Genomic DNA, 20,518 nt, shown 5'->3' with positions numbered 1-20,518 from the left:
TTTTTTCCGGTTCATTCTTGTGTCTAGTGTTTTAAACTCCTGTGGAATACCCATGCTCATTCTTCTCAGTCTTCACTCAATGCTATTTCTTCTTTCAGCTCTCATCAAGTAGTTTTATATTTCCTACTATGTATTTAAAATTACCATTGGGATTGCTTCTTTGTCTCAGAAATATTGAAATATGTGTTAAATTCTCAATATTGAGGTAACTTCTCCATACTTCATTTGGTTCTAATATGCCTCCCCTGACGCACAGACTTTACTAACACCTTATAATCATAGTATCTTAGAAGCTATGAAATTTGGTATTTATTTTTCCCTTACTAATTTCTAACTTAATTGTGTTGTGGTATTGTGGTTTCTATATCACAGTTTTTTGTTTGTTTATTTTTTAAGACAGAGTCTTGCTGTGTAGCCCTGCTGACCTAGAACTTGTTGTGTAGACCAGGCTACTCTCTATACTTGCCTCTACCTAGTGCTAGTATTACAGGTGTTCTCCACCGTGCCTTGCCATCCTGATTTTTTGTTTTTAGACTGTGTCACTTGTTCCTAGAGTTAATGTTCTAAGTGATTTTGAGGAAAATCTTGTTTATCTCTCTCTGTCTGCCTGTCTCTCTTACAATCCCCGCAGTGATAATAATGAACTAAACCTTTGAAACTATAAGCAAGGCCTGAATTAAATGCTTTCTTCTAAGAGTTGCTTTAGTCCTGGTGTCTTTACAGCAACAGAGCAGTGGTAAGACACCAGGGTTTGTTCAATTCCAGATGGAGTCAGGCTGACGGTGAAGAGCGGCCGTCAGTACAGAGCGCTCCTCATGCTGCTGTTGCTTTGGTCTCCTTGATCCCTGCTCCCGCTCTGAATCTTTCTGGGTACTGAGTTTGGGGGGTTTGTTTTTCTTTTATTAAGTTTTTTAGGTAAGTACCTTTAAATGATTGTTTTAAATAAATAAATCACACTAGTTTGTGTGATTTATGTTCAGATTTTAAAATATTATATCCATCATCTTAGTGCTTTTCTTTTTACTTTTGTTTTTTACTTCATTTATATTTATTATTATTTATAGAGCAGGATGTATAGATTCCAATCTGGCCTTAAACTCAGTGTACAGCCAAAGATGGCCTTGGACTTCTGATCTTCCTGTTCCACCTGAATACTAGGATTACAAGGTGTGCCAGCATGCCCAATTTATGCAGTTGTCAGGATGGAATCCACAGCTTTCCCCAGGGCATTGGCCACAGTCTACCTGACTGAGCTACATCCACATCCTCTCTCTGCTCTTTAAAATATTTTTTCTTATCTTCTTGCTTTTAGGGGGAAAATGAGTAAGACTTTAAAATATTTTTTTCTTTCCATGATATATACTTTGTTTCTATTCTTCTAGTGATAGACCTTGAAATTTACCAGGTAGGCATATAAATAGCTATCTTACCTCCTTAAAAATTATGCGAATGGAAGACCTTGGGCTGGGGCTACAGTTCTGTACTAAAGCACTTGCCTGCTATTGAGAAGCTGTGGGTACAGTCTCCCCAGCACAACCCCTCCCACAAAAGGGACCTTCGGATTTTGTTCTACATTCACTCTTTTCTGTATACTACTATTGACCAGGACTTTGTTGTATTTCATGGTACAAATTAGACTGTAGCCCATAAATACGGGATACCTGTTTAAATTTACGTCCCCATCTCTTCCTCTGGTATAATGTCTTTCTCCATTGAAACATATTCTTTTTTTTTTTGGAGCTGAGGATTGAACCCAGGGCCTTGCACTTGCTAGGCAAGCGCTCTACCACTGAGCTAAATCCCCAACCCCGAAACATATTCTTTAGATACTTTTTAGTGAAGATCTTTCCAGTGACTCTGCATGTCATCACAAGTATTTCCTTTAATAATTGAACTTTTTGTCATTGTAGAAATGCTCTTGAAATCATCAGTGGCTCTACCCAAGTGGATGAATGTTAACAGAAAGCCAAAATTGGCATGCTCTGCCCTTGGGTTTATCAGGAGGTAGATTTTATATTTGGGAGGTTTGGAAGTGAAATGACAGCTTATGGTTTCAGTCATCCTAGCCCTCGAGACCGCCCCAGACTCTCCTAAATATCTCTGCTGCTCTGATTGCCTCAGTGCTGCTTGCTCAGAGTCAACACAGCTCAATGACCATGTTTTTTGTTACAGCTCAGAGAGTGGCAGTAGTGTGAAAAGACTGAAACCAGACCCCGACCCAGATGACAAGGCTCCTCCAGGTGGGTGTGGTCCTTCCGTTCTTCCGCTTACTCATGTGGACGAGGACTGGAGGAAGGACAGGACTCACTGCATCGGACATAAAGGGGCGCATTGTTTCTTTAAATAAGCCTGCCTTCATCTAATTTGCCAAACTATTTTATACTAAGCAAGAATTCCTACTTTGAATGTGTCAGCTGCCCTACAAAAGAAGTGTGTTATAAACCAGTAGAGCCGATAAATAACAATTGTGTTCTCCCAGGAGTGCCTATAAGCCCTGGTCCCATAACCTCTGCTCACAAAAGGTTTTTCTCTGTCTTGCCAAAGGTCAGGTTTCTTGATTTCACCTGTGGGAGACAGAATGCCCTGCTCCTGCTAGTGGCTGGACTGGATTGAGCCACTGTCTACTGGTGTTCAGCAGTCTATTGTCCTTGATGGTGGTGACTTTATGTGATGGACTCTGCCTCTGTGTTAGGTGGCATGGAATTGTCAGTAAAGGGACGTGTTCTTGGGCCTGAATAAGGAATTCAAGAGTTTGTTTTTAGTTTCACCTGTGGGATCGAGGATCTAAATCCAACTCAGTTGGTCATCTGTAAAGTAGGGCTTATATTATTTTATTATGTTTCTTTCTCGAACAAATGATGAATGCTTTTTCAGTTGTTTTTCCACAGTACCAGGGATGGTACCTGTACCTTTAAAAAGGATTATCAGTGAAGAGTCTCTTCTTCCCACACCCTCATCCATCCACTTCCAACCACGTGCATTCCCACAGAGAAACACCATTGTACATTTCTTATGTCTCCACTCAGGCCTACTCTACATATGTACAAGCAGTTTATATTTGTCATTCTAAACATCTTCTTCCTGTCCCTGCATTCTTGTACAAGCTAGATAAGAAATACCCCAACCCCCCCCCCCCCCAAAAAAAAAAAGCCGGGTGGTGGAGGCACACACCTGTAATCCCAGCACTGGGGGGGGGGGGGGCAGAGGCTGGTGGATCTCTGTGAGTTCAAGGCCAGCCTGGGCTACAGAGTGAGATCCAGGAAAGGTGCAAAGCTACACAGAGAAACCCTGTCTCAAAAAACAAAACAAAACAAAATAAACAAACAAACAAAAAAAGAAATACCTTCCTTTGCTAGGAGAAGAGCCCCCAGAAGTGACTGGCTATCATTGAAGTTTGCTTCAATCTTGCCCTCTGCAGGGGAAGGCTTTGCCTTGGTCCTCTAGAAGGGAACTTCAACCCTGACAGAAATTGAGCTCTCTCACTGAAAATTATCTTGAGCAGAGCCAACAAACATGTGAGGTGGCCTATGTACTCTCTCCATCTGCCTGCATTCCAAGAACATTCTCTATTCATAATTTTCTCTAACTTGCTATGACAATGTGGTCCAGCGAAGGCAGGAGTTGGCAGGAAACATCCCCACATGGTGAGATCAGAGGGCACCATTTTGTTCTCTGTGGGGAGTGAACTGCTTTGGGAATGAAATTTGTCAGAGCTGCAGTCTCTTTTCTCTTGAAACTTCCTAGATAATTGGAGGTTCTGGTCCTTTCCCTTAAGCCATTCCAGTGTCACAGTGGTCCAGATTCCTGTTGCAGCTCTGTCCTTAGCCCCATCTTTCCACAGGCCAGCACTCCTAGGCACTCTGAACTTGAGTCTTTTATTCTCTGCTTCTGAAAGCATTCTGTGTGGTGCATAATAATACAACGAACGCTCAAGGAATGAGTTACACAACTTATTGTCATGTCTCAAATATTAAAACCATCAGATTTTTAACATCACCCCACCCTCCCCCAAATTAACCGTGACTCCCATCATAAATTCTGGCCTACTTTTTGCCATGCCAGAGTATGTCTCAGGGTGGTGGTGGGGTAGGTGCCTCTTCCAGGGGCCCTCACTTTAGTGGGAAGTACAGATGAGCATCCTGCCCCCTCAGCAGGCCTTGATGCTTCTGCAGTGCTCTCCCTTTACTAAAGGATATCCTGGAGGGTTAGAGGGGTGATGGGACTCTTCTGCTCTGATGTTATGGCCAGTATGCTCTTTGAATTCATTTGCCTTTTTAAAAACAATGTCTGAATGAGTAATATATGTATATAATAATTTAGAAAGAATACAGTAAAAAAGTAAGTCTCCTCTGCTCACTAGCCACCAGTTTCTTCCCAGGCCATATGCTACTGCAGGTTTTCATGTTCTGGGTTTTTTGTTTTTTTTGGGGGGGGGCGGGGGTTGTCATATACATGCATAGGCATGTTTCTGATTCTCTCCAAATTACATATATTGCTCTGTTTCTTACCTTTTTCATTTAGCACGCCTTAGAGACCATTCGTTTCCAGTGAAGATAGACTTGTTTCTTTTCCTCTTCCCCCACAGTCTGTTGATAGAGCCCAGAACTGTGTGCATATGAGGGTAGTGCTCTGTGCTGAGTGCACTGAGCTACTGCTCCAGCCCGAGGGTCTTTATTCTTAGTCACTTACCTCCTGGCCTAGTTTGCTTCTTGGTTGCTGCTGTGATGAACCCCCAACCAAAACACCTTGGGAGGCAAAGGTTTATTGTACACTTGTAGTTCACAGTCCATCACTGTGCAAGTCAGAGCAAGAACTCAGCAAGAGCAAAGGTAGGAGCTATGGAGAACGCTGCTTCCTGACCTGATGGCCATGGCTTGCTCTGCCTCTTTTCTTATGCAACTAGGACCACCTGCCCAGGGGTGGCACTGCCTATAGTGGACTTGGCCCTCCTACATCTATTGTTAATTAAGAGAATCTCCCACAGACAGTTGAGATTCCTCAGTTGAGATTCCCCATTCTCGGGTGATTCAGCTTGTCCCAAGTTGGCAAACACTGACCAGCACTGCTTCTGTAGACACCTCCTCTTTCCTGCTCTAAACAGTTCCCAGGAACATCACTAATGTGAAAAGTCCTTCCCTGTAGAGATGTAAACATCTGCCCCCTTCTTATAAGGCCTCAGCAACCAACCAGAGTAAGAATCCACCAGAATTCATCCTGGATAGTCAGTGTATGATTGGGCTTTCGTACAGAGCATAGGTGAGAGGTTACTGCAGGAGCATGGGAGATCCCAAAGCAGCCATACTGGGGAGTCTTCACCCAGCATGGATGATGGCTTGTTTCCCTTAGCTGCATAGATGGAGCTCTCCTCAGCTAACCTTCCCTAGCCTATGTACTCTAGCACCTTCCACGATACCCTACACTCTACCCCAGGTGTAATTAGGGCAGAGTTATAGATGGATGGAGGAGTGGCTGAGTCTTCCTGTGGTTATCAGGGTTGTTATGTTGTGCTGGGGCTTCTTCAGGGAAAGCCTTGGTACTGTGCCTTCCTAGGGCCTAGAAATGGCTCTTCATCTTTAGAAAGGGGAGTCCAGTGACCCCCTCCATCCTCTCCTTCTCTGAGGGAATGTCAAACAGTAAGCGAGCTTGATTGGGATGGTCTCTTGCAGTGGCCACAGCTGGTCTCATGAAGACAGTGGTTATTGTGCTCCAAAAACCACATTCCACAATAGTTGGTTAAGTTTGGAGGTCATTGCCAGATTTTCTTGAGCTGTTGCTCACACATTCCTTCCTAATAATCATTTCTTTGCCTGTATTTAGAACTCAGATTTTATTGTACTGCTTGTATCTGGTGTCCTTTTTTTTTTAAGGCAAGGTCTCACATAGGCCAAGCCGGCCTCAGATTCACTGTGTAGCCAAGGATAACCTTCAGCTTCTAATCTTCCTGCCTCTATTTCCCAAGTACTGGAATTATAGGCATGCATTACTGTCTTAATTAGGGTCACTATTGCTGTGATGAACACCATGACCAAAAGCAGCTTTGGGAGGAAAGGGTGTATTTGACTTGCACTTCCATATAACAGTTCAGCACCAAAAGCAGTGAGGGCAGGAACTTGGAGGCAGGAGCTGATGCAGAGGCCATGGAGAAGTGCTACTTACTGGCTTGCTTGGCTTGCTTTCTTATAGAATCCAGCACCACCAGCCCAGGGATGGCCCCACCCACCATGGGCTGGGTCCTCCCCTCTCAATAACCAAGTAAGAAACTGCCCTCTAGCCGGATCTTCTGAAGCATTTCTCAATTGAGGCTCCCTCCTTTCAAAAAACTCTAGCTTGTGTCAAGGTGACATAAAACTGTCTAGCACAATTACCATGCCAAGCTTTCTGCAGTGCTGGGGATCAAAGCCAGGACTTCATACCATGCTAGACAAGAGCTCTAGTTTATATCCCAGGTTATCCCACTTATTATTTTATCATCATCATTTACAGTCTTGGCTGGTGTTGGACTCACAGCAGTCTTCCTGTCCCGGCCTCCCAAGTGTTGGGATTCTAGGTGTGCACTGCCATACCCTGCTCTTTGTGCTTTTTGGTTGTTGATTGCTTGCTTCTTTGTTTTTTTCTTTTTTTGTGGTGCTGAGAATCAAACCCAGAGCCCTTGTACGTCCTAGGCAAGTGCAGGCGCCTGCTGCTGAAGCACTTCCCCACCCCACAGCTTGTTTTCTTCCTTTAACAGACTAGAAAGGCTCTTTACATCTTTAGAGCTGTCAGCTTTTGTGGTATTTGTTGCAAGCATTTGCCGCTGCTTCCTTGTCAGCATTATTGCTGTCTGCCATCACTGCTCTCATAGTGCTTTTTGAGATGTTTGAGCATTGCCTATCTCCAGCAGCTTCTCTGATGCCTACTGGGCACCCTGAGCTGAATTCTGTGTCCAACAGCTGATAACTCTTCTCAGGATAGCCTTGGAGTCAATGTCCCTTTTGCATTCTCTCGAGGTATCTGCATAAGTGAATGTAGATTTATGGAAGGCAAACCCCCAAAGGGATGTCCTTGTCAGCCCCAGGCAGTGACTCCGGAACTGGGCCTTCTGCTCCACTGAGCATCACTTAGTGTAGCGTCTTCTGGCTTAGTTCAGTGTTGTATACTTACCAGTGTATTTGACTTCCCTCATCAGTAAGCGGGGAGAACACCTCCATACAAGTTGTTGTTACAGTGACTAAGTGAGACTGGAAACATTCAGAGGGAAGAAAGAATGGAGTGCCTGTCTCAATTTAGGTTTAGAGATTTTGGTTTTTAACTGTGTATATAATACATGTCTGGGTGTATATGCATGAATGTAGGGCCATGGAGGCCATCAGGCTTCTGGATCCTCCAAGTGGGAGTTACAGGTTGTGAACTGGCTGATGTGAGGGCTGGGGACGAAACTTGGGTCCTTTTTGAGAGCACTTAACTTTCCCTTTAATTGTCAATTTAATTGTTTGTTTTTATTGTTGTTGGTTGTTTGTTTTATTTGTTTGTTTTTGTTTTTTCGAGACAGGGTTTCTCTGTGTAGCTTTGCACCTTTTCCTGGAACTCATTCTGTAGACCAGGCTGACCTCGAACTCACAGAGATCCGCCTGCCTCTACCTCCCGAATGCTGGGATTAAAGGTGTGCGCCACCACCGCCTGGCAATTGTCAAGTTTTGCATGTTGTAGTTGAAGCCTTTGTCATTGGAGTAGCAGAGTCACTGTGCATTTCCTGGAAAGAAGAGCCCATATACATGGTGGCATTGCATATTGTTTTAAAATGTTTCCTTCAATGGGTCTCAGTATAAAAGAATTAAAAAGCAAAAGTGATAAATCAATTTCTAAGGTGCTCATCTCCCCATCCTGGGAAAATGCCCCATAAAGAGCATAACTGTATGGCTGATCCCTGCTAGTCAGCATGCTGGTCTCTAATATGGCATCATAAAATTGTTCGTATCGCGCACAGTTGGTCTCTTTATCTGGCCTCCAGTTGCAGGCCACAGAGTAGCTAGGGAAGACATCAGACCTGAGTCACACTTACTGTAAAACCATCACTTGTGAAGACAGGGAATCAGACTATGATAGGTGACCTCCTCAGAACTGGTGGGGCGAGAGAGTGGGCAGACTCCAAGTCCCAGCTCTGTTCTCTCTTCTCTGGGCTTCCTCACCTGTAACACAAAGATGTCCAGAGCCTCCTGGGACTGCATAGGTTGTTGTGCAGCACCGGCGCTTTTTGTAGAAAGCCCTGGCATGGTGTCCAGCACCCGTGGGTTGACCCTTCAGCATTAGGAAGCGTGATGACTGACTCCTGCCCTCCCTTTTGCAGAGGCTCCATCCTGCGTGTCTCTTGGAAGCTCTTCTCTAAGTGGACCCTCCATCCACTGCCCATCTGCTGCTGTCTGCATCGGCATCCTCCCTGGCTTGGGTGTCTACTCTGGGAGCAGTGACTCCGAGTCCAGTTCAGACAGCGAAGGCACCATCAACGCTACAGGGAAGATCGTCTCCTCCATCTTCCGAACCAACACCTTCCTCGAAGCACCCTAGCTCCTGACATGACCATGGGGAGCATCTCCCCAGAGAGTTAGATACCTGTTCTGCCTCGACATCACCTCCCTCATAAAAACGTCTTCGCCTGCTTCCTGTGCACACGGGTCATTTTAACCTGACCCAGAAGTGTGCCGCAGTCCACTTGTGGCTCAAACTCTGCTCGATTTCTCTTGATACTCCAGTGCAGATGACCAAACCTGTCCCCCGATAGGAGGGCTGGGGTTCAGGCAAGTCTCAGAAAGCCACTGACGGAGCAAGGACAGGCACCAGCTGGCTGCCAGGGCTTCACTGTACCTTGTTGCTTTCTCGTTTCTCTCCTCTCCTCGTGGCACAGGAAGCAAAGGCAGATGTCATCTCGATACTCTGTTGTAGGTGAGGGGGCCGCTTGGTTCTCCCGTGTTGTGTGTGGGCACAGAGGAGGGCTGACTAGCGGATGACAAAGCTCTGCCCTAGAACTAACCCTTCCTGGATGCCCCGTATGACTAAAGATTGCCAGCCACAGCCCTTGAGGTGATGTTCTTCCATGTTCTCCCCTCTCCATCCCACCTGAGGAGGTAGGAAGGAGCTGGTAATGATGACATGCCCATCTCCCCACCTTCTCTTCCTGGAAAATTGTTTTGATTTTGTTTTTGAAATAAAAATTTAGTTTAAAATTCTAAACATTACAGATGCAAACTTAACTGACTCAGCCAGAAACTAACTGCTGATAGCTATGTTAAAGAGATGACTAATGCCTAGCGGTTTCTGGAATCCTCAGACTGCAAACTAGTGGGACGTGCCTGTTACGGCTGGAGTCTACTCCACGAAGGCACTGCTGTTTGTACATGTGGAGTCGTCTTCAGCTTTTGACTGTGAAGGTCTTTCCAGTACTAAGTGCTGCCTCAGTGCTTTTCCGCTAACACCCCTTTGTCTCTGCCCCTCCCCCCCCCCCCCACTGTCCCCAGGCTTCCCAAACCACAGCTCTGGGTAAGCAGCAGGTCTTGCCTGTTTCTGTCTCCTGGAGGAGGGAGGGAGCAGGGGTGCAGGACTCAGGCTGGGAGACAGCTGTATCTTACGTCTGTGTGCTCCTGCTCCAGAATGAGCCTGAGTTTTCACTTCCTGGTCCCAGTGTCCATTCTGTTTCTTCCTTCCTGTGGGTGTGAGACGAGTGACACACAGCAAACGTGTTGGCACTGACACACTGGCAGGCAGAGGAAGCTCCTCGGTTTTAACGTGGGCAGAGAGGGCCCTGGATCTCGTCCAGCCCATCCTTTCCCCTTCCAGTGTATTGACACTGGTGCCCACCAGCAGATGGTGGCTTTCCTTCACCCGCTGTGGATGCCTGTGAGTGCTGCCATCCTTCAGAGCCTCCCAGTGCCAGTACTAATCCTTCCTGCCTGTCAGTCAAGCGTGTCAGCTGCAGCATCCTGACGAGACTTGGGTAAGACTGCAAGCCCCTCCTGCCTCTTTGTGTCATTGTTCCTGTGACTGCTGTCCTTCCTGCAGCATGTCCCCGCACCCTCAGCAACCCTGAGCCAGCTCAGGAGGCACACCAAGACATCAGGCATCAGTTTCATGTAGCTTGATTTTTCAGAGGCCACTAGTGTACTTCATGGACTCTGTCGAAGTTGGAAAAAGGTGACAGGGCTGTGAGGTTCAGAACTGTCCCTAACTTCCGCTTTTTAAACCTGTCAGAGCAAGCTCTCACTCTGTACCACATGTCACGCTTCCAGCTCCCCCATCATTTGTAGCTGACCGCGCTGAACGGTCTTCAGACTTGGGTTTTCTTTTCTTTTTGACTGATGGAGTCTGCTGTGTAGTCCAAGCTGGCTACAAACTTACTCTCTGGCTTCAGCTTCCCAAGTGCTGGGGTCACTGATGAGTGCCTCTAGGCCCAACTTTGGTCTGCTCCCTGCTTTTGGTGTCTCAGGAAAGCTTGAGTCACACCGGTGGCCTTGCTGCCATAGTTTGTTGTGCCCAATGGTGTAGAGGCCTGAAACTGAAACACCAGTTCTGTGGCCAGCAACAAGGGAAGCAGCCAGGGCAGACCTCCGTTCCCCCGCAGAAGACAGAAAGCGCAGACGTGGAAGGCAACGTCCCTTCAGCCTTCAGACACAGCCAGCCTTCCCTCTGCTGAACATGTACATGCTTTTCTTATTCCCGAAACAAGAGAGTAACAACTTCTAGAATATCACATTGCTGTAGGCGTCCTAAGTTGATGTAAATCGAGTAAGCAAGCTAGGAAGGACTAAAAGTATGCAGGCAGACATGAGTGGATTCTGTGCAGACAGACCATTTTACAGTCAGGACGGGCATCTTCAGGTGGTGACCTCGGGGAGAATCTGGGGACCAGTCCCACCAGACGTTCTGCTGCCTGAGTAACTGGGATTTTACAGTCAGGTAAGAAAGTACCTTATCTCAGAATTCTTACGGTTCCGAGACCACTTGGAGAGAGCCAGCTGTGTTCGGTTGCTGGCTCTATCTGGGAGGCAAGGGACTGTCTGACTTGTAGCCATATGGTAGTCACTTCCTGTCATTTGTCTACCTGAGGCCTTTTGCCCACTTGAATGCGGAAGAAAAAGACTTGAAATTTGAGTCACCTGTTTTCCCTCTATAAAAAGCAAGCGGCTGGTGTGACTGGACCTAGCCAGGTAGCTGACTCCCTGCCTGTACAGCTTCCAGAGGTGCCAGGACCCAGTAGAAAGCTCATTCCTCAGACTGAGGTGAGACACCCCCGCCCCCAGGAGCACCCTCTACTCAGTCAAGTACCTTATCAGAGGCGACTCTAGTCCTTATCACTTCTTGCTTTTGCTTCCCAGCTCCTGAATTCTTCCCTTTCGGCCTCTTCCTTTTCACCCAAGGGAAGAGCTTGGTTTGCCTGGACCAGGTCTGCTGCTCAGCTTCTTGAGAGCAGCCTCTCCCACCCTCTGCAGATAAGCCATAGTGACAGCATACAGGCAGAAAGGACCTTCACCTGCCCCGTCCCCGTCCCCTAGGGGGAAGGGGTGACACCAGCTTCCTCCCGTGCCTGGGTAGGGGTCGAGTCCATCAACATGCAGCACACAGGTTTGAATGGCGCTGGCATTCACCTGTTGTAGCTAGAACAATAACATGTTGGGAGGGTCAGAGCTGGTTGCCAGCTTCACCAGCGGCTGCGTTAGCTCCAGTTTTCTAAATGTTAATTGCTTAGGCACGCTGGGTTCCTTAGCTAGAATGTCCTTGCTGTGGGTATGTGACTCAGCTGTCATCTTAGGCCCCTTCAGGAAAACAAGTCGGGCTCAGTGGCAGTGCACCGCACAGCTATTTGGCTGGACTCGGGTGGCTTCCTGGCATCCTGGCATGCCCAGCCTACTTAGACACGCCAGAATGGAATGCAGTTGGTGCTCGATGCTCGGCTGGAATCTTGTCAACGCTTTTGTAGTCACAGGTTGCACAGTCACACCTGCAGAACTGCTGTGGGCTGGCGTTGTTCCCGTACCTGCTAGAGGAATGGTTTCCGAGGGAGTTGGAACAGCGTGAACAGGCAGCCCTGGCCCCAGCAGGAGAGGAGACACAGAAAGGCCCCCTGGGAGACAGGCTAGTCTTCTGTTTCTGTGACACCACTGAAGCCTGCTAGACTTGTGTTTTTCATTCTGAAAAAGCCATCTGAAGCCAGCCCTTCTAGACATTCTGTAGGAGAACCCCAAACTCTCAGAGGCCCCATGACTTGCCCTGCTACATGACAGACCAGGATTTTTATTTATGCCTAAAGGCTGGCTTTCCGTGTTTTTCTTTTCTTTCTTTGGCTTTTCAAGACAGGCTTTCTCTGTGAAACAGTCCTGGCTGTCCTGGAACTCACTCTGTAGACCAGGCTGGCTTCAAATTCACAGAGATCCTCCTGCTTCTGCCTCCCAAGTGCTGGCATTAAAGGCGTGCTCCGCCGCCACCACCTGGCCTGTGTTTTTAGTACACAGTTACCTACCGGGGAGCTATAGGCAACACACTCCCCAGCTGGCCGAGCCAGGAGTAAATGAGCAGTTAGTAGCTGGGCGTGGTGGCACACGTCTTTTGTCCTAGCTCCCAGGAGACAGAAGCAGAATGATCTTTGTGAGTTCAAGGTCAGCCTTGCCTACATGGTGAGTTCTGGGACAGCCTGAGCTACATAGTGAGACCCTGTCTCAAAACAAGCATCTGATGGCCACAGAAGTTTGCTCCTCACTCCCACCATATACACCATGGCTCCTAAGATGGGGACCTGCCTAGCGCTGCCCAATTCCAGCAGCTAGGAAGGACTAGCCTGGGAGAAGGCACAGAGACCTGGTTCACATGCCCGTGGAGTAGTGTAAGGTCATTAGCAGCTTGAGTGGGAAAGCCCCTTGCAGAGCTGAGGGGATGCTGGGTATAGTAGGATATGCATGCACAAGGGTCAGCCACAATTCCATCCACATTCTGCCTGTCTAGTAGGTATGGTGTGGTTCTGTTTCTGCAGGGTCATGGTCGGGCTGTGGAAGGTTCATGAACAGTGCTGGAACAGGGAGCTAGAAACGTGGTGCTCAGTAGAAACATCCGCTGTTAGAGTCACATGTCAGCCTGTCTAAAGGCCTAGAACTCAGCAAGAGGACACGTTACGTGGAATTAAGGAAGGAACGGGGAGGAGGGCTGGGGTAAGTCTCATGAAGAAGAGGGGTGTGTGCTAAGAGGGCATGCAGCAGAAACAGCAGGGACAGATGGAACCTTGTGGAGGGTCCTGAAGCCGAAGACCTTGCCTAGGACATCCAGAGCTGGCAGTGGGTGGCAGCTGCTGCTGTCGGGCTGCAGTGAAAAGGAGACAGTGTGGGCCAAGAGTTAAAGGAGCATCCAGTGTCGGCTGGGCCCGGGAGTCTCTTCATGTCTGTACAGTGTGTGAGGGTGCCATGCCCTGTACCACTTCCACAGACATCACTACTGCCAACAGGGGATGCCTGTCCCCAAGTAGAAGTGATCACGCTGACTCTTCAAGAGTGGGGTGGGGTAAGAGTATTTGTTTCCATTTGCAGACTGACCCACTGACCCCCGCTAAGGAAGGAGCCGACAGGCAACAACTGATACTCCTTTATTACCCTGAGTAGAACAAGTAGAGCACAGTCACAGTATGAAACCAGAGGAGGCCACCATACAAAGTATGCACTAGGGGCACGTTCCTTCTTGCAGCTAGTTACTTAGGAAAAGCCAGTTATGATTGTAAAAAGTTTATTCTCCTTAATAACAATAATTCCACTAAAATTATACAAAGTACATTCAATACTTAGAGTGGCAGGGGGGCAGGGAGAGGAAGCCGGTTTGTCCTGGAAGCATCATCTGTCGACTCTTGACAAAGGAAGCCCAGCTGGGCTGGGGGAAGTTGGGGGCGGAGGTCCGGTTGTAAAAAATAAAAATGTGGACTGGTAAAAAAGGCCACCCACGAGGAAGCAGGGTGAACGTGCATGTTCCTGGGGGTGCTGGGGGCTCAGCTGGCATGCTGCTGCTGGGCACGGGCTCAGGCAGGCTCTGAGTTGGTGGGGGGTAGGTTTCTATGCTTGAAATACTGCACTACTTGCTGAGGCAGTTCCGCCAACACCGCTTTGGCCAGAGTTTCTTTTGCTGCCTGTGGGGTCCAGGTGGGGAGAAAAAGGAAAGAGGGGGAGGGTTAATGAGCAGATGTTGGGAGATTCACTATCCCAGAGCTGTGATAGCAGGGGGCCATGGAGGACTTTAGGACTGAGGGTCAGGCCCATCTGAAATGAGTGGCCCTCATCCCAGCCCAAACCCTGAGCCCACCACTAGCAGTGACTTCCTTGATGGTGAAGTGCTCTCCCCTCGAAGGCTGGAGGTGTTTGGGGGAAGACCTTAGAGGCTGGATTTGGGGGAGAAGCGGGGAAGAAATGGCTATTTAGCCCACTCAGCTGGAAACCTTTCCTGACCAACAAGTCGACTATGAGAAGCAGCAGTCAATGGTCACTACTGAGCAGCCAGCCAGGCACAGCAAAATGTCAAGTCACTGTCTCTAATAGCAACAGATGACTGATGCCCCACATTTGTCCTAGGAAGCCAGAAAAAGGCACAAAATCCTCCTAGGCAGATAAATGATGACCACTGGGCTACCACTTGCTGAGCCTGGTTTCCAGGATTTAAGTCCTGGCATCCCCACAGGCTTTAGCTGAGGGAACAGGCTCAGTAAGGCCATGGCTTACCTAAGGCCATGCGATGCATTAATGATCCCTAGGTTAGAGCCTAGGCTAGCCATGTGTGGTGCCACCCAAAAACCAGGATCCATCCAAAAGACAGAGCATCTCAAGATCCTTCTGCCAACCCTGGCCTCCTCACGGGTCATCTGAATAAGGCCAGAGCCACTTCCAGGAAGAGGCTGGCTACCACCACTATCACCTAACCTCCCCCATATTTTAGGAAAGAAAGGAGGGGCTTCTCGGCTTCCCATCTGCAGAGTAAGGAGCTGGTTGAGGAAAGCACAGGAAGGCCCAGCTCTGGGCCTTGGCTCCCTCCTCAGCCTGCCTCAGTGTTCTGCCCATCAGGATAGTTCTTACGCAGGACACTGCCAAGAGTCATAATCTGGATTAGGTCCCACTCCTGGGTTCCTTTGGTTTGTGGAAATAGTGTTCACAATGTCACAATGGCCTTGTCTTGGGCAAGGGTGACAGCACCTGACTCATCGTGGGCCCTCAGAAGCCAACAGAATATGAGGGAAGAATCTGAGATGACCAGATCCCCGTCATGGACTGAGCTCTTGGCAGATTCTGCAGCCACCCCTCCCAGCCTGCACCCACACTCACATTGCGGAACTCTCGGAAGGGTACAAACTGTACAATGTCGCGGGCTGCCTCCTCGCCAGTGTGTGAGCGCAGTCTACGGTTGTCCCCATCCAGAAACTCCATGGCTGCAAAGTCGGCATTGCCCACACCCACAATGATAATGGACATGGGCAGCTTGGAGGCCTGCACTACAGCATGCCGGGTCTCCTCCATGTCACTGATGACCCCGTCAGTGATGATGAGGAGGATGAAGTACTGCTGTAAGGAAGAGTCAGCCAGGTGATGAGTGAGAGTGAGGCCCTGACACCCCTCCCCTCTGAGTCCCCAAGGCCTGAAGGAGGCAACCTGCCCACACAGAGGGACATTCCCTGCTCTGGGCCCTGGACTCAAGGCTGGCTCCGCCAGTTGCTATGCAGTACAGCTCTGGACCACTAAGACTCAACCTGCTGTCCTTGAGTTTCATCATCTCTAAGCTGAGAATTACTGCTCAGAGCTGTGTGTCAGCTGCCCGACAGGCCCAGGCTTGCACAGGAACATATTCTAGCCTACCGTCTCTGGGGCTGGCCTACCTCCTCGGTCTTCGTAACTTGTAATCTGTTAGCTCAATACTTAGCACAGTCAGAGACACCTGCAGGGGCTAAGCACAGGTTATTTGGGCCATCACTTCTGGCATGTGGATCTAGGTCACAGTGTCAGAATTGGGGCCGGAGGAGGAGGTGTACAGTGGTCACCCTGTTCTACACACAGTGCCCAGGAGGCAGGCAGTCTTGGTGCAGACTCGTGTCTTAGGCCTCTGGCTTTCATGGACCCTCTTCATCAACAGAAGGTAGGAAGCTCAGGGCTTTAGGCAGCATGGGCTCCAGCTCAACCCTAACACCACTGGACAGTTTGCTCTGTGTCTCCCTGTTAGCCTCTATTTGTGGCAAGTGGCACTAAACTGTCATTTTATAAATGATTTCAGTTAGAATATATTGAATAGTGGACATGGGTAATCTGAGGATAAAGTACACACAGGATGACTTGGTATGGAGAGGATAGATGACATTCTGGAAATTCACAGGACAATCCAACAAATGGGCCTTGGACTTGGAGTTAGCTGGTACTTTACTTTCACCTCAGCGCTGTCCTGGCCATCTTGGAGCCCTGTTCAGAGGAATTCAGGGTTCTGCCCTACCCATGATAAACAGATAAGCCATGTCCTGATTCACTGTGGGGGCTCATGTCCTCTAATCTGACTCCTAATTGCCAGAAGAGAAAGCTATGAAGCGTGGGGAGGGCACCTTCTCACCTAGCAAAGCTGTGCACCCTGCAGACGATACAAACCTGCTTCTTCTATCCCAAAGCACAAACTACAGGTCAGGGTGTGGTGGGCTGGTGCAGACACTGGCCCCACCCTCCTCACCCCAGCTCCAGTGCTGTGCCTTTAAGAGACCAATCCCCTGGCTGGGGATAGTTGTTGCCATGGAGATTGTAGCCTGAACTCAGCAGTCGAGGGCTGCTGCCAGCCCCTAGCCCTGGTTTTTATCAGTCCATCTAGACCCTTTCCCTGCCACTGCCAATTGCTGTTTGAGGGTCCCTTCCCTAGCTGGCTTTTTAATCCACATTAACCTCACCTACCAGGCAGTTCAGGGCAATGTTCTTGGGATACTTGAGTTGGCAGAAAGGAGGGCAGGAAGGGGCCTGACACGGAGGAAAGAAGGGTCTAATTGGCTGCTCAGTCAAAGGTAGCACTTGTCTTCAAGCCCCGCCCAGCTCAGACACATGGCCCCACCTCCCTGTGGCCCTCTTGCTCTCTGCTGTCTGCCTCCCCAAGGATATGAGAGCGGAAAGGCAGGGCCTGGGTTCCTGCAGGACTGTGGGTACAGCATGAGGGGCAAGGAGTTCCTGAAAACACAGGCCCTTTGGCAGACAACCCGACTGTGAGTCTGGCTTAGAGACCGCCAGAAGGCTCAGAGGGGTTACATGGCTTGTTAAGGTCCCATAACAGGTAACTGACAGGTTCTAGGTTCATGCCCAAATCTGCCTGACCTCAAAGTCGGGGCTCTTTCCACTGTATTGGTAGCTGGGCATGGTGAGCCTGCCAGGGAAATGCTCTGTTGTTACCCATTAATCTGGGATTGGAGATTATGAATGACTGGACAGTAGCCTAGGGCAGAGTCCATTAACCCTCATTCCTAGGTGCCTCAGCCAGCCTGGACAAAGCCAGGGTCATGGCAAACTGGAGGTTCAAACCACCACTCCTGAGGCCCCCGGAGGGAGAGAATGGAGTAGGAGGGAGGAAAGGGACTCTGAAGTCCTGGTGTCCCTACTGTGCTGGTCTCTTCTGATACCCTTCCTAGCCACAGCTTGTAAATTGTTGAGTGTCGAATCCTCTGTCCCAATCAAATGTGCCCTCTGCTTCCACTGCCAACGATGATTCCACAGGAGGTCCCTACACTCCTTCCCTACACCCAAGGTGCCCCTGACAACCCAGCACATATGTGTTGGGTTGTCAGGGGCCTGGAGCCCAATCGAGACTCAGAAACAGCCACATCATCAGAGAGAGTCCCTGAACCAACTCCCAGCACATCCAAAGAGTAGAGTATCTCTTGCTGATTGCAGGCATGCCTCAGGGTGCTAGGACTGTGCATAGCTGCTTCTCCTAATGCACTGATGGATGGATTCTAGGAACTAGCCTGACTGCAACAGTCCCAGGCAGAGTCTGGGAGGCTGATGATAGTTTCTGAAAAATTGCCTGCCAAAGGCCCTGGGATGGGAGTTTGAGCCATTTCTGGGCGGGGGGTGGGGTGGGGTGGGGTGGGAGGGTGGCGGTGGTGGCTGCTGCTTATACTCCAACCCTGGATGCCTAGGCCACCAACCAGGAATGGGCCACAAAAAAACAAGGCCTTACTGACCAAAGCAGAGAGCACTTTAATGCCACTCAAACATGCCCTCCAGTGGCTCCCCATTGCTCCCAGGAGGAAACCACACAGAGCGCTTGATGGCTTCCAAGGTCCTGTGGGACATGGCCAGACTTCTCAACCTTGCCTACTCTGTTAGTCTCCTTACCCATGCCTTCTATCCGCTATACCCACACCCCACGCCTCTGCACATGCTGTTCCCCATGCTGGGCCATTATATGCATGCACTCACCCATGCACATGCACACACACACACACACACACACACACACACACACACACACACACACACCTATGAAGTAACTCTTAAAGAATCTCTCTAGTCAAAGCTTGGACATCCCCTTCTAAGCATCAGCCTTGCCTGGGGTCCGCTGTCAGTTACGTAGCACCTGTGTGGTCCTGTACTGTAACCATCCCAGGCTTAGTCACACTGCCCTGTGGCTGTGGCCTCCCAGCTAACTCCCACTAGCCTATAAGCTGGACCTCACTTGTCCAGGTATCCTTGAGGTTACACAGAAATGCTCAGAAAGGAACAAATGGATGGGAGAGTGAGGCCTGCTAGAGAGACCACCACCTGCTCTCCATTTCCCGCACATGGGTGTGCTGTGTGTGCCAATGTGAGCGGACAATATGAGGGAGGGTGAAGTCACCTCAGATTCCCCAGCACCAAAATGTGGCTAAACAGAAGCATCAGCTAATCCACCAATTACTTCCAGTGCTGTGGGCCTCACTGTGCACAGCATTACCAAATGCTAACCTGAGCGGTGCCCTCGGACGTTCCTGAGACCAACACATTGCGTGTGCCAGGTGCCAGGCTGAACAATGCGCGCACACACACATTTGGTTGAATCCTGTGGCACTTACAGAAGGAAAGTGCTCTGGGAGAAAACCAAAGTTCAAAGAGCTTAAACTGCCTGTCCTAGTGGTACAACCAGGAAGCTGGGGAGGTGGGGCTTGAACTAGGGTATTTTCCCCTTGATGTTGAGCCACCGCACACCTCCTCAGGTGGAGAGGGTGGAGGCAAGTGGTAGAAAAATCTGTATCTACTCCTGGGCCTTAAGAGTGGGAGGGTCAGTAGATAGCCCAGGCCCTACTCTCTCTCGGCTAGAGATGCTTAGGTATCATCTGAAGTCAGAAGGCCTTGGGGGTAACAGCTTACCCCAGGAAGCCAAGGGTAGCTTGGAGTAGTAAGTAAACCAAAACAGGGCTCATGCCAGAGGGGTCAGAGCAGGTGTCTGCACACAGGTCTCAAATCCTTTTGCTTAGAGCATTCACTGGTGAAGTGGGGGGTGGACATGAACCCAGAGACCTGGAGTCCCTCAGTCATGAAGCCACTTGTCTCCAAACCCCACCTCCTGCCCAGCTGACACCTGACTGGCAGCAGGAGTCGGAGCCCTGGCACACTGCTGGAATGTGCTCATGAACCTGAAGGCTGCCCCTTACTCTGCCCTATCCAGGCTATTCTATCTCAGAACCCACCCTCCACCCCCCAGGAGCTAAAGAAAACAACAACAAAACACAATCCCTGCCAGGCCTCACACAGTTGCTGTCCATTCTGGTCACCCCATCTTACATCACCACAGGGGGCAGCACGTCCTCATGGGCTTCAAGAAAAGCGGGCGTCAGTTCTCAGCTGCCGCAGTCAGGGGGCTAAACTGAGAGACTCGTCTAGCACAACACAGATCTCTAGCCCCTTCCTGGCTGCCCCTACCTTCAGGCCTTGGAGTGGGGTACCACAGATTATCGAATGCTAACCTCCTCAGGCAGTCTGGCACGTTCCCTGGTGACACAAACAGGGCGCTGACCTGCTCTAGGCAGGCGCACAGAAAGAAGGGTAGCACCCGTGACTGGGATGGGCTTCATCCCCAGAGCCGCGTCTGCCTCCAAGACACTTAGGACAGACCCGCTTCTTCCCAGAGCTAACCCCATGTCCTCTTCTCAGTGCCTTACCCTCCCTTTCTCTCTGCTGCTACTTCAGGAAAGCCAACCTCTGCTTCCTCCGTGACCAGGTACCTCCTTCCTCCGACCAGTCCCACAGTGGTCCCCTTGTACATTGTGTAGAGCCTTCCCTCTGGGACAGGCTAGTGGCCTGGTCTCACTGACCGAATCCCATCTATCTACGGAGCACTGTGTCCCTGTCACCCACCAGGCCCTGGGCCAGGTTTAGAGCCTACAGTGAAGAGAGCGCAGAGAACCCTGGCTCATGTGACCGAATCTGGAACCAACAGGTGCAGAACCTGTGGCCACGAGGCTGCTAAGCTGCAACAGAGGCAAGAACGGCTTGGACGGAGTAGGAGCACAAGGAGACGGCCTTGCAGGACCAGTGAGTCA

General features: G+C 49.6%; 2 protein-coding genes across 4 annotated transcripts in view; one reads left to right on the top strand and one right to left on the bottom strand.

The window, feature by feature from the left end:
• Psme3ip1 (proteasome activator subunit 3 interacting protein 1) overlaps positions 1 to 9,192 on the top strand; it is a 31,109-nt gene extending 21,917 nt beyond the window's left edge. For all 3 annotated transcript variants that reach the window (XM_036188780.1, XM_036188779.1, XM_036188781.1), the window contains exons 7-8: positions 2,173 to 2,240; positions 8,324 to 9,192. In XM_036188780.1, the coding sequence (XP_036044673.1) occupies positions 2,173 to 2,240; positions 8,324 to 8,541 (286 nt within the window). In that variant the 3' untranslated portion in view covers positions 8,542 to 9,192. The remainder of the gene's footprint in view (positions 1 to 2,172; positions 2,241 to 8,323) is intronic.
• A 4,385-nt stretch (positions 9,193 to 13,577) lies between these two features.
• The window catches only part of Cpne2 (copine 2), a 39,152-nt gene continuing 32,211 nt past the window's right edge, over positions 13,578 to 20,518 (bottom strand). Inside the window, exons 15-16 of the mRNA XM_036189057.1 lie at positions 15,309 to 15,545; positions 13,578 to 14,125 (exon numbers count right to left, since the gene is read on the bottom strand). Of these exons, the coding sequence (XP_036044950.1) occupies positions 14,018 to 14,125; positions 15,309 to 15,545 (345 nt within the window). The 3' untranslated portion in view covers positions 13,578 to 14,017. The remainder of the gene's footprint in view (positions 14,126 to 15,308; positions 15,546 to 20,518) is intronic.

The sequence above is a fragment of the Onychomys torridus genome, chromosome 5, assembly GCF_903995425.1.
Source record: "Onychomys torridus chromosome 5, mOncTor1.1, whole genome shotgun sequence".
Lineage (NCBI taxonomy): Eukaryota > Metazoa > Chordata > Mammalia > Rodentia > Cricetidae > Onychomys > Onychomys torridus.
This window is presented reverse-complemented; position numbering and strand designations above follow the sequence as displayed.